The sequence below is a fragment of the Coptis chinensis genome, chromosome 7 (genome assembly GCF_015680905.1).
Source record: "Coptis chinensis isolate HL-2020 chromosome 7, ASM1568090v1, whole genome shotgun sequence".
In the NCBI taxonomy this organism is placed as follows: Eukaryota; Viridiplantae; Streptophyta; class Magnoliopsida; order Ranunculales; family Ranunculaceae; genus Coptis; species Coptis chinensis.
The window spans coordinates 63,306,200-63,318,928 of record NC_141462.1 but is presented as its reverse complement, the minus strand read 5'-3'; the positions used below and the strand labels follow the sequence as shown (position 1 = coordinate 63,318,928).

The following is a 12,729-nucleotide window of genomic DNA, read 5'->3' as shown; positions in this document are numbered from 1 at the left end:
TTACTCTCTCTATTTCTGTCTCCAGGTGAGCTTAGACATTTTTTTCATGATCCGCAGTCTTCTCAGCACCAAGAACAAATTGGCTGCCTTGAAGAAAGAGGTCAACGGCCCTGGTAGACTAAAGGTCGCCCATGCAGGGCTTCAATCCGACTTAGCCGCTGCTAACATGGCCAAACTCAAGGCCCAGGACGAACTGCATTCCACTGAGTCGTCTTATCAGGCCTACATGGATTCGGTGAATGACCGCCTTAGTAGTCAGTGGGAAATGCTCCTTGAACATCATCAACTCAATCTATCTGAATTAGCCCGACAACACCAAGATGTCGTCGACTCCATCCGTCAAGAACAGGAAGCTGCTACAGCCGCTCTACTTCAGCAACACCAAGACGACATGTCTACTCTGCAGAACGCTTCAAGACTCTTGCTGACAAACGGGTAATCAAGAAGATCCAAGAGGAGCTTGCCCGACTCACCCAGGAAGGATGGCTTCTACCTGAAAAGCCTTACACCACAGCTGCAGCCCCCTCTGGAGACTCCCATGGAGAAGTGACCGCCACCGAGACACTTCCCCGCTCCCCGATGCATGAAGAGAACTCCCTCCCCGCCGCGGCTACCAAGGAGACCCACCCTGGGACCCCGGAGAATGTTCACCACCGCACCCCATGAAGATGTTTCTAATGTCCTTCTTGCCACTGACTCCCCATCTGAGAAGCAATAGAACTACTCTTTGTATTTTGTACTTCATTGTAATAAGTCCCTTTGTCCCATCTGAGCCACTTATCACACTTGTTTTCTAGCTTTTGTTGATGTTTGAATGTTAACGAATGTTCCCATCCGTATGTATGTTTAGGTTTATGTTTGAATATTAATCTCTTTTCTATGAAGTCTGATTTTGTTCAGCATGTTTGTCATCTCTTCCTCTCTTGATTTTGCTATTTGCCTGCTGAAAGACTCCAACTTCCCGTTATTTCTCTCTATGTTTGGCCTCATGGCCCACATGGTGTTAGTGTCTATAATTCACGAAGGGCTCCTCCCGCTCCGGGGAATTTATAACCTTGGTGAGTCGAATGGGGCAACTCCTCTTGCCTTCGACTCCTCTAGCCTCTTGTCGTGTGAAAGGCTCTTCCCTCTTTGTCTCCCTCCACTATTTGGGGTTTCATGCCCCATGTGCGATTTGCTGCCCCACGAAGGGCTCATCCCACTCCACGGGTTCTATATTTTCAGAACGTCCCTTGGGGCCTCTTGCCCCTGGCTCATCTCTAGCCTCGTATCAGGGAAGGGCTCATCCCCTCCACTGTTTCTCTCCACCTTCAGGCTCTATGCCCCCTATATTACTCACACCTCTCGCCCCACTCCACGGGATTCATAGCTTCCAAAAGTCATTGGGGCCTCGCCTTGCCCCAGGTCCATATTTGACCTTGTGTCAGCGAAGGGCTCATCCATCCGCGGTCTCGTTGGCATTTCACGTCTCGTCGTTATTTTGGACTCCTACCTCTATAAACAATGATTTCTTCTCAAAAGTGTTGATGCATTATATATTTACATACAGCCCCAGATTCAGGCAATAGATTTCCATTACATTCAAGTGTGAATTTTTTTTAACATTCTCACATTCCACGACTTCTCTATCAGTTTGTCATCCTGTGTCCGCAATTTCGAGGTGCCCACCCCTCCGATATCCACCACCGTATAAGGTCCCTCCCAATTTGGATCCAGCTTTCCCTCTTTCTCTTTCCTGGTACTAGGTGTCACTCGGCGGAGCACTAGGTCACCTATTTGGAACTGCCTTGGCTTGACCCTCCTATTGTACTGTCTTTGCAATCTCCGGTGGTACTCCTCCAGCCTTATATAGGCAATGTCTCTTCTTTCCTCTGCTAGATTCATATCTGCTGCTAAGATTCTCCAGTTTGAACCCTCCTCCACGACCTTTGTCCGTGTTGTAGCTGCCACCATCTCCGACGGGATCACGGCCTCCAACCCATAAGCCAAGGAAAATGGAGTCTCTTGGGTGGACGACCGAGGTGTGGTTAGGTAGGCCCACAATACATGATTAAGCTCATCGGCCCACTCCCCCTTCTTATCCTCTAACTTCCTCTTTAGGTTGTTCATGATGGTCTTATTAGAGGACTCTGCCTGTCCGTTGCCCTCGGGGTTGTAAGGGGCCGAGAACCTGTCTTACGTTGTAGGCTTGCAAGAATTTGGCCACCTTTGCTCCCATAAACTGAGTTCCATTGTCTGCTATGATGGCGTACGGCAACCCAAACCTGGAGATGATATTCTCCCATAAAAACTTGATGATTTGCGCTTCCTTCACCTACTGCAGGGGCACGACTTCAATCCATTTTGTAAAATAATCTGTGGCTGCTAGCATGAACCTCCTTTTACCATTGGCCATGGGCAGCGGTACCACTATATCCATTGCCCACATATTGAAAGGCCACAGACTTGAGACATTGTGAAGGGGTTCAACGGGCGAATATCAACTGTGCAAATCTCTGACATTTGTCACACCTCTTAGCAAATTCCACTGCATCCCTCTTCATGTGGGGCCAGAAATACCCCTGTGTCAGTAGTCGGTGTGCCATTGTCCTTCCCGCCGAATGACTCCCGCAATCTCCCTCGTGTAATTCTGCCAACACCTCCTGGGATAGTCGAGGACCCAAACATTTTAGAAGTGGTCCACTTAAGTTTTTCCAATATAACTCTCCTTCCAGTTAAACGTATGTATCTCCGAGAAGTCTGCTCCCATCTCCTTCTTTCCCTTTTATCTGTGACTTCCTTTCCCTCCAGAAAGTCCTTAATAGGCTCCATCAAACCCTCCTTCTCTTCCGTGACATGACAAATTTCCATCTCATCCTCGGTACTCGGTTTCTCCAACCTTCCCACATGTATTATTCTCTCCTCCAATCCAGGAATTGTAGATGCTACATATGCTAGGGCATCGGCGTGTCTGTTCTCTCCCCAGCCCAAGTGAAGGAAACAGATTTTCGTGAATTTCTCAACTCGTTTACACACCACATCCAAATATCTTGCCATCCTAGGACATCGAGCGGCGAACCCTCCATTCACTTGACAAACCACTAAGTTTGAATCAGAATAGACTGTCAGCTCCTTCACTCCCAAATCCTCGGCCATTCTCAATCCGGCGATCACCGCTTCGTACTCCACCTCATTGCTAGATGCCGTGAACCCAAGTTTCATGGTTTGCTCTATTATGCTATTATCAGGTGTAACCAACACGACTCCTATGCCACTGCATGCATCGGTAGCCGATCCATCCGTGAACACCCTCCACCCATTCCTCTTATCCCATGGGTCTAGAAGGTCTGGCTCGCTCTCCCATTCCGGCTCCATAATCATCTCCTCTCCCCACGTGGGATCCTCTGTGGGAAACTCTACCAGAAATTCAGCCACCGCCTGCGCCTTCTCCGCGATTCTTATCTGATACTGTATCTCATAGGAACTCAACATCACTGCCCACTTCAACATTCTACCAGTTTTTTCTGTTCTCAGTGCTTGTCTCAGAGGCAAATTCGTTACCACCACCACCACATGTGCTTCAAAATAGGGCTTTAGCTTCAGGGTTGAAAATACCAATGCCAAGGCATACCTCTCGATTCTACTATATCGCGTCTCCGCGTCTAACAAAGTCTTGCTATGAAAATATACCAGCTTCTCCACCTTGTCTACCACACGAACTAGAACCAAGCTGACTGCATACTCCGTGGCCCCCAAGTACAAATACAACTTCTCCCCGGTCTCGGGTCGCGACAACAAAGGCGTTTTGCCCAAATAATTTTTCAATTCCTGGAATGCCTCTTCACACTCCGTGGTCCATATAAAATCCGGTGTGCTCCTCAACAGTCGGTACAGCAGTCTGCACTTGTCAGATGACTTGGAGATGAATCTATTCAGAGCCGTAACTCTTCCTGCTAACCGTTGTACTTCCTTCACATTCTGCGAAGATGGCATCTCTATCAAGGACCTTATCTGCTCGGGGTTAGCTTCAATTCCCCTATGAGTAACGATATACCCCAAAAAATTTCTAGTAGTCACCCCGAAAGTACACTTCTCTGGGTTCAGTTTCAAGTTGTATTTACGTAGTATCCCGAAGGTTTCTCGCAACCCCTCTATATGTTCCTCTTCTGACATACTTTTCTCCACCATGTCGTCTATATAAATCTTAATTCCCTTCTGAATCTTGCTTTCGAACATCTTTTCACCCAACTGTTGGAAGGTTGTCTCTGCATTTTTCAAACCAAACGGCATCCTCGTATAGTAGTAATAAGTACCGCCCTCCACCACAAACAAAGTCTTCTCCTGATCGGGCCCATACATCGCGACCTAATTATACCCCATCGACGCGTCCATGAAGGAAAAGATCTTGAACCCGGCTGTCCTGTCCACCAACTCATCTACTCACGGCATGGGGTAGCTGTCCTTTGGACACTCTAGATTCACATCCGTAAAGTCCACGCACATACGCAATTTCCCATTCTTTTTTGGTACTGCGACTATATTAGATAACAAGTCCGTGACCTCTACCTCTCGGATTATTCCCGCCCTTTTCAATCTGGCGACCTCTTCCCGGATCCCTTCAGCATATTTTGGCCTAATATTGCGCATCTTTTGTCTCACGAGTTTGGCATTCTCTTTCATATGCAAGTGATGACATGCGAACTCGGGGTCTAACCCAGTAACATCCTCTATTGTCCAAGCGAAGACATTTCTATTTTCTGACAAGAACTGCATCAATTTCCCTCCACTCCTCAGGCAAGCTAGATCCTATCGACGTGAACTTCTCCTCTTCCCCTATCCCAATATTCACCACTTCTATCTCATCGAGCGTCTTTTGGTCCGACGCTGTCTCACCCTCCTCTTCCCCTGAAGTGCACTATAATTGTTATGCCAATCTCTTCCTAGTATTAGAAACCTCTCCTTCTGTCCCGCCTATCAGCCTCTTTACGGTTCCCCGATGACTATTTTTTTCCGTAATCTGATCACCGTAGACCTCATACATCCTAGTAGGGGTGGGGAATCATATTACCTGATAATACGTTGATGGGACCGCCTTCATATCGTGAATCCGCTGCCTTCCCAAGATTGCATTATATTGCGACGCCGAATCCACCACCATGAAACGAGCGAAGACTGTCACTAGCCCTATTGTTACTGGCAGTAAGAGTTCGCCCATGGGTTCGGTCATACTTCCGTTAAATCCATACAAATTAGTTCGCGAAGGACGCAGCTGCTTAGGATCAACTTCCATTTCCTCCAAAGCAACTCTGAACAATAGATCTATCGCACTACCACAACCAATCAATTCCCTTTTCACCATGTAATTCCCCATTGCCACTGTAATAACCAATGCGTCTTCGTGTGGTGAGTCCACTACTCTTAGGTCTGCGTCGCTAAACACGATTCTATCCTTTTTTGCCGCTGTCCCAGCTCGCTGCCGAGGCCTATCCGATCTCTCATTAATCTGCTGGATGCTCACGGTCCGCCGTATCTTGTCTCTATGAGCGTTATGACTCATAACATCCCCGCTGTAAATCACGTTGATGGTTCCCAGTATCCTTCCCTGCGGCGGCATGCGCTCCTCATTCCGACCATCTCTCACAAATTCTCCCATCCTCCCTTTTTCCACCATTCTCTAAATTAACCATTTTAGAGCATAACAGTCATTCATCTCATGATTCCTTATATGATGATATGCACAGAAGGGCTTCTCCGGTATCTCCATTGGCGTGGTTCGCAGTCCCTCATACCCCGGCGGATTCTTTATTAAGGGCAAGATCTCACTGAGTGGTTTGTTCAGTGGAGTCTGTTTACCCGCGGTATCTCCCACTTTCTTTCTCCGATGTCCCCACTTTCCGGCGTTCCCGATCCTTCTCCAAGGACAACACGGCCTTCCCCATTCTCTTGGAATCTTTATGCATAGAATCTTCATATCTTATATACTTTTCCACTCGTGGATACAGCTCATGTAGTGTCGCAATCTCATTCTTGGCCACGGATTGGTGCACTCCTGTCCCCAGGCGTAAGCCTCTCTCAAAGTCTATCACCGCCGTCTTCTTGTCTAGATTTTCAACTTTCAGGGTCTCTGCCTTGAACCAACATAGAAACTCCCTAACTAATTCCATGGACCTTTGTCGCACATTGAATAGAGATGTGATGTCCACCACTCGCTTTTTCTGATGTATGAAGTGATCTATGAACGCCTCCTCCAACTCCTGGAAATTCTTGATGCTCCCCGCCGGCAATCGGTAATACCAATCCGACGCCAATCGGTAATACCAATCCGACGCCCCTCCCTTAAGACTAGCCGAGAACATCACACACCGTAAACCGTCATACCTAGCCTCCTGCTAAAGTGGCATCTGTTGCCGAAAACGATGAATGTGGTCCGCTGGATCCCTTTTGCTGTCATACCTCTCAAACCTCAGCTGGGCGAACCACTTTGGGACCTCTGAGGCCCATATGTCATCTCCTAACGGGTTGCGATTCAACCTAGCCACCACCTGACTGGCCGCTCCCCCGCGTTCTTTCGTCTGCCGCCAGTTTGCCTCCCTATCGTTGTCTATCATCTCTTAGACTTGCTCCATTGTCAACCCCGCTACCGGGTTTTCTACTAGATTCAGTCCGGCCCCCTCCTCATCTTCAAATCCCTCATTTTCGGACCCCTCGCTTAGTTCTTCCCCGGCCTCCTCCTCCATCTTCTCTCTCTCTTTCCACAGTTCATCGTTCTCCTCCTTCAGCCTCTCAATCTCCTCTCGCATCAAGCGTGTTTCTTCCGTTGCTCGCCCTTTCTTCTACTCATTCTCCCTCCTCAATCACCGCTTCCGAAAAAGACTCATGAACCATAATCTTCTTTGGTCTAACCACTGCTCTCTTCAGTGCCATTTCTAAGTTGCCTTTCTCCGATCCCCACAGACGGCGCCAAATGTATGAATACTAAATGTCACCCTCTCCCGTAATCTTCTCTCTTTTCTTTTTCTCTTTCTCTTCTCCCTTCCCTCTTTTCTCTCTCTAGTGGCCTCCTCTTTTTCTTATCTTCTCATTTTTATATCCTTCTTTATCTCATCTGGTCCGTCCACCTGTCTTGTCATCCTACGACCCTCTTGCTGACCGTACACCTGACACCCCATGGACTAAGAGTTCTGCGGTCTTGATTTGCTGCTCCTCCTTGTTCTTGCTTATGTTGCTTCCTATTCTATACATCGCGGACTTAGTCCCATCTGTGCACATCAGGCTACTGCATAATAGTCATTGCATCTTTCCATAAATATATTGAATGAGCATTTATGTTTATATTGGCAGTAAGTTTTTGAAATCTAGACTAGAGTACTTATTCTACAAATCTTGTGAGAATATAGCCTAAAAAACCTTATGATGAAGCTTTGATGAAGACTTGATGTGTTAGTTAGAATTATTATTTATTTAAGAGTTTCAATCTAAAGGTTAGTTTATTCACCATGAGAATGGGTTAAACTTCCTCTCATGCTAATTATTAGTTGGTTAGAGATGTCATGAATAGTTAGGGATCCAAATATTTAACCTTTATTGGTTAGGATTGCAATAATATATACTAGCATATTAGGACTAAATCAAGATAGAATCAAATCCCCCAAATCCTTTTTCTCCATTAAAATCTTCATATTAAATTGCTATAATATAATTTAGTTTATCTTAATATTAATTCATATCACATTAGTATAATTAAATTATTGCTCTCATCATATTGTTAGAATTGTTAAACTAGTGAAATTATTATGTCTAAGCAACTAGGAGTGGAACGAATTCTGACTCCATATATTGCATGATAACGAGAATAAAACTTTGATAAACAACCAGAGTAAATTCATGCTTTTATTTATTCCTAGCATAATCAAGTATTCTATAGGAGTAAAAGCGAGTTTTTTACTATTATCAAAAACCTTGGAACAATCTACCAAGAAAACCATCCATCTCGACTTAACAATTAAGTCTGAAGCCAAAACTGCCAATCTCGGAATCTCCTCAACGAAAGATGATTTCCTGAACTCACTACCTGATTCCTCAACAGTGCTTCAAGTACTACCAACAACTTATAACACTCCAAAAGCTCACCCAACAATGTAGTGCAAGAAGCTTGTCCAATTGCTCCAACACCTTCAGTAGAAAACTTAGCCATATTCTTAGAAGTACAATCTTTCCCCTTATCAAACAACCACCTTAATTCATAAAACTTCATAACCATTACCTTTGTCGCTCTTGGCCCTTTAATCAAATCTAAAATAGCACAACCATCTAAACTGTTATCAAATTCCACAACACACTTCCCATTAATTCCTTTACAAGCATGTAAAATATCTCCACCAAAAATTGCTTCATTAACCTCACTCTCTTCTTTTAGTAAATCCCCACACTCCAAAACTAACAATTAAGACCCCATTACTTTGTTCACTCTTTTTTATGATACCCATTATTCGAATCGTCAAATAAAAGCGAAATTCCATCGGTAATTGTCCATGCCGAAAAACTGGGAGAAACCATGAAATCAGATTTCTTCTCATTTATTTGTTCATTAGGAACAACTTTAAGTAAATGAAGTAAACCCCATTTGTTTTTAGCACTACCAATACCATTTTTTGATGAAAAATCGACATTCAAATATGTGGAAGTTAAAGCATCGGATGACTTACCTTTGTGGCCTAGATTTTGTTTAATTGATTCTGCTATCGATGATTCGTCTATTGAAGTTGATGGTATTTGCATGGAGTATTTTGAGTGTTTTTTCTGAGTTGGCTTCAGCTTCAGTGAAAGTCTCTAATGGCATCTTAGTGTTTGAAGAAAGTCCTGAATCAGTTTGTTTTTCCATTTCTATATACCCCATATCATTTAGCAGCTTAAATAGATTGTCAAATCGCTCATCCATCCTTTTCTCATAACTCTCCCATGCTTGAGCCTCTCTCTCCACTTTTTCTGCTAGTTGAGAAACCCCATCTTGCATCTCCAACATCTTTGCCAAGGATTGAATGCTCTTATACCAATTGTTATGAACTAGCTTGAGTTTTAAAGCTAGTTCTATAAACAAACAGTAACTGAGTTCACAACTTAGTTCACGTACATTAACAAAAACTAAGTTCGTGAACAGTAAACATAAACAAAACATTTGAAATAATCTCTGATTCAAAGAATGCAGAGCCTAATCTCTGTTTCACTGAAACAAGAGCCTGGTTTCTTCTATTTTCTTCTTAGCTACCTCTCTTTTCTTTTTCTGTCCATATATAAGCTTTCTCACCTAACAAAAGATGATACTAGCCTTACACTTGGCAACATCTAAATAAACTACATAAAACCAAACAACCCTCTAGCTTAAAAGAAATGACACCCATATTCTTTGTCAATGTCCTGGGACATGAAAATTTGATTCCTCTCTGATGTGAGTGTTCAATTGCTGCATTTTGAGGTTTTGAGTAACACCCAACTCTATGTTGTTATACTATGAAGTGGAAGCTGAAGAGTTATGGCGCGTGGGTGCATGATGGTGGCGGCGCGAGAGTTGAGGAAGGGAGGAACTTGACGAATTTTCTAAGTCAGCATCGGGATCGGATTCGGGGGCAAGTAATTTGTCTTCTGCATCTTTCTCAATCGCTAAAGTCTGCTCAACGTCAATTGTTGGTCCTTTTCCTTTCCGATTCTGCATCATCTTTTGCATATCCAAGAGGGCGTCTTCTACTCGATTCAACCTTGTATTAACTCTGAGAGGTCTACCACGACCTCGTTCTTGATTTTCCAATGCAAAATAACCAAGAAAGTTGCTGAAATCTGATACCAATTTGATGTATCTTTGTCGCGGAAGCAAGAACAATAGATACATAATGTATAAAAATACCCAAAACTAGGGTTTAATGAATAAAACTGAATTTCATAAATTCAATCTAATAATAAATCAAGTCCCTCCATCTCTTGTTTACAATGATATTTATAAACAATCAATGAAACCTAAATAGGAAACCAAACTCTATTCCTAAATCCTAAATCAAACTCTCCTAAATCCTAAACCAAATAGTCTAAATAATAGAAATATGTAAGCATGTGCGTGGCACATGCTAATCATCAATAATGTGATCTCACATCACCTTGTTATTAGAAAGATCACATTTCTATCCATGTGAATTATTACTTTTATGGGAGCTGTTTTGTTTTAAGTGATAAAAATAAAGCTCATATGCAACTGTGCAAACTTGTAAATACTCTTCTGGTTAATGTTGATGAAAGTATGCATCTGCTTGCAGCTTGAGTGCCCAATTTTGTTTTTCTTATTTTTTTAGATAAAACATTAAATATTTTGTAGTCTTGTGTTGGTTGGGGATGAAAATGGTTAGTGTTCCCACCCACCTAACCAACAAAGAATGTCTGCAAATTTCTTGTGAACAGTGCCAAGGTTGCCACTAGTAAATTAGTGAAGTATGTTTTGACTCTCAAGGAAATAATACTCGAGAAACATTTATTTGAAAAGGTTATCTGAAAAAAGTCTATCTTAGCTTTTGTATATGGTGCTCCACTGTGACGTATAAACAAACACCATGTTCACATGCTACAATAATCCGTGGTTCCAATTGAACTAATATTTGAATTATTTTTGGTTTGCTAAGTAATTTTACTATTATGTTAAACCTTATTCTACTTTTTCCTCTTATGCAAGTTATTTTAATAAAGCCATGTTGCTGTTAAATTCTCTTCCAAGTATACTGTGGTTAGTACTATGTCAGTATGTTGCTGTCATGCCATTTTTCTTTTGTGATTGTCAATTATACAGTTAGACTACCTTATAATAATACCTCTCCTCTTTTCTTTACTTCTTGATTTCATTTGTTTTCATTACAAGAATATTAGGATGGTAACCACCTAATGAAAATAGATGGTATTATTGGAATTTTTTGTGGTCTTTTGGCTTGTAACTTTTCACTGTTTTCTTACAGTTTTATTCTTTATACATTATTGTTGCACTTGGGAGATATTTTCTTTTATTAATAGAATGAAAGATGTTTAAAAGGTCCAGAATACTACAATATGTTCTAATACAATTTTAGCCTAGAGATGCTATATTGATTTGTCTCTATTTAAGTATAGTTGGTTATTATAGACTAGGAAGTCACAACAATCTTTAGCATTTAGCCAAAGTTTGTGGAATGCACTATAGTTCCTTGTGGCATCCTATGGTCTTTACTTTTTCTCGTAATAATCATATTTCATATTTTTGGTGGTTCTAGAGAGACACATAATATGTGTCAATTCATAGTCACTAGAAACTTAAGCTTTGGTTGTCCGCTGGAGAATTGGGGTGATTGTGGATCACGATAAAGACATGAATGTAGGATTGATCGTTATAAAAAGGTAGATGTAAATGCTAATAATTTACTTATTTTTATAAGAAAAGTGTTAAACTATTAATAGCCACTCTTTATTTTTCAATCCCCTCTCTGTTGAAGATACCATCATCTTTGAATAGTTATTTTCTTGTAACCCAGCATATGAAGAATCCCTTCCATCTCTTTTAGGCTTATGCAATGAAGTATAATTTGTGTGTAACTTTGAAACTATGTTTGGACCATGTGAGAGAGAGAGAGAGAGAGAGAGATTTTGGACCACCACCCCCGAAAGTGTATGCTCCACTCTCTCGATAAAATTCAAGTGAAATTGAAATTCAATTTATCTTTTAATTTTTTGTTTAATTGTGGAATGATATCAAACCTTGAGCACCTTCTCTCTCTTTTCTCTTTGAAAATTTTTCTTCATGGCTTTAACTTTTTTCCTTCAATTCTCTCTCTAAGTTATTTTAATTTTAAAGATCAGATATTTTGTTGTTGCTACTTGTAAGTGTTTTTTTTTTTTTAAGATTATTAATTTGAAATTGCTGATTTTTTTTATTGCAAAGGATGAAGAGAATGGGAAGAGAGAAAAAAAAATGAAAATATAAACAACTAGAGTCATAATTATATATAAAAGTTTGTTTTAGGCAAATCACTACAAGAAAAAAGGCTTTATGCCACTGTTAAAAAGTCTTTTGTCACTTTTTTTTTTTTTTTCCAAAACCGTGACGGAGTAAGAGTCATTTATTTTTTTCCCAAAACCGTCACAAATGGTTCCTCTAGAGAAGCCTATCCACCAACAAAAAACGGTGACAAATATTGGAAAACCGTCACCATAAAACATAGATTTTGTGACTGTTTTGGCAAAACAGTAGTTAATTGAATTCAAAAGCATCACAAAAGGAGACACTTTTCATGACAATTGTCTTAAAAGCATGATAAATGATTTAATTTTCTTTAAAAAAAATTAGAACCATAAGATTGCACAATGAACTCAAACTGCACTAGTGCACTTCAACTCTGAACAAACACAAACTACTGAATAACCCACTTTATTTCAAAATAGCATCCATAAACACTAATTCCAAATCATTCTAATCCAATAAAAAAATACATCTGAATTCAAAAGAAAAACAATCCCAATCTCGCCAAAGTCACATGTATGTCAGCCAACTAGTGGTTCATCTTGAGGATAGTGGCTTGAATGTAAGTAAGTCGCATGGCCTAATGCGCGAGCAACTACTAATCTTCATAATCAGCTTGGAAAAAGAAACAAAAGAAAATTATTATAAATCAAATCAACGTATTATTTGTTTTTAGAATTTTACTTTTATGTGGTATGTAGTCAAGCAACTAAGACTTGTTACTAGTT

The 12,729-nt window shown here is 41.4% G+C and overlaps 1 protein-coding gene across 1 annotated transcript; it reads right to left on the bottom strand.

Annotated features, from left to right (window-relative positions):
- Window positions 1–1,581: 1,581 nt before the first annotated feature.
- Window positions 1,582–2,109, bottom strand: LOC147488357 (uncharacterized). Its single transcript, XM_086574353.1, has one exon. It carries the CDS (start codon window positions 2,107–2,109, stop codon window positions 1,582–1,584), a length of 528 nt encoding a protein of 175 aa, XP_086430479.1.
- Between the last annotated feature and the right edge of the window lie 10,620 nt (window positions 2,110–12,729).

Excerpts from the sequence above, each read along its gene's own strand:
- LOC147488357 (XM_086574353.1), bottom strand. The coding sequence starts at position 2,109 with ATGAACAACCTAAAGAGGAAGTTAGAGGATAAGAAGGGGGAGTGGGCC.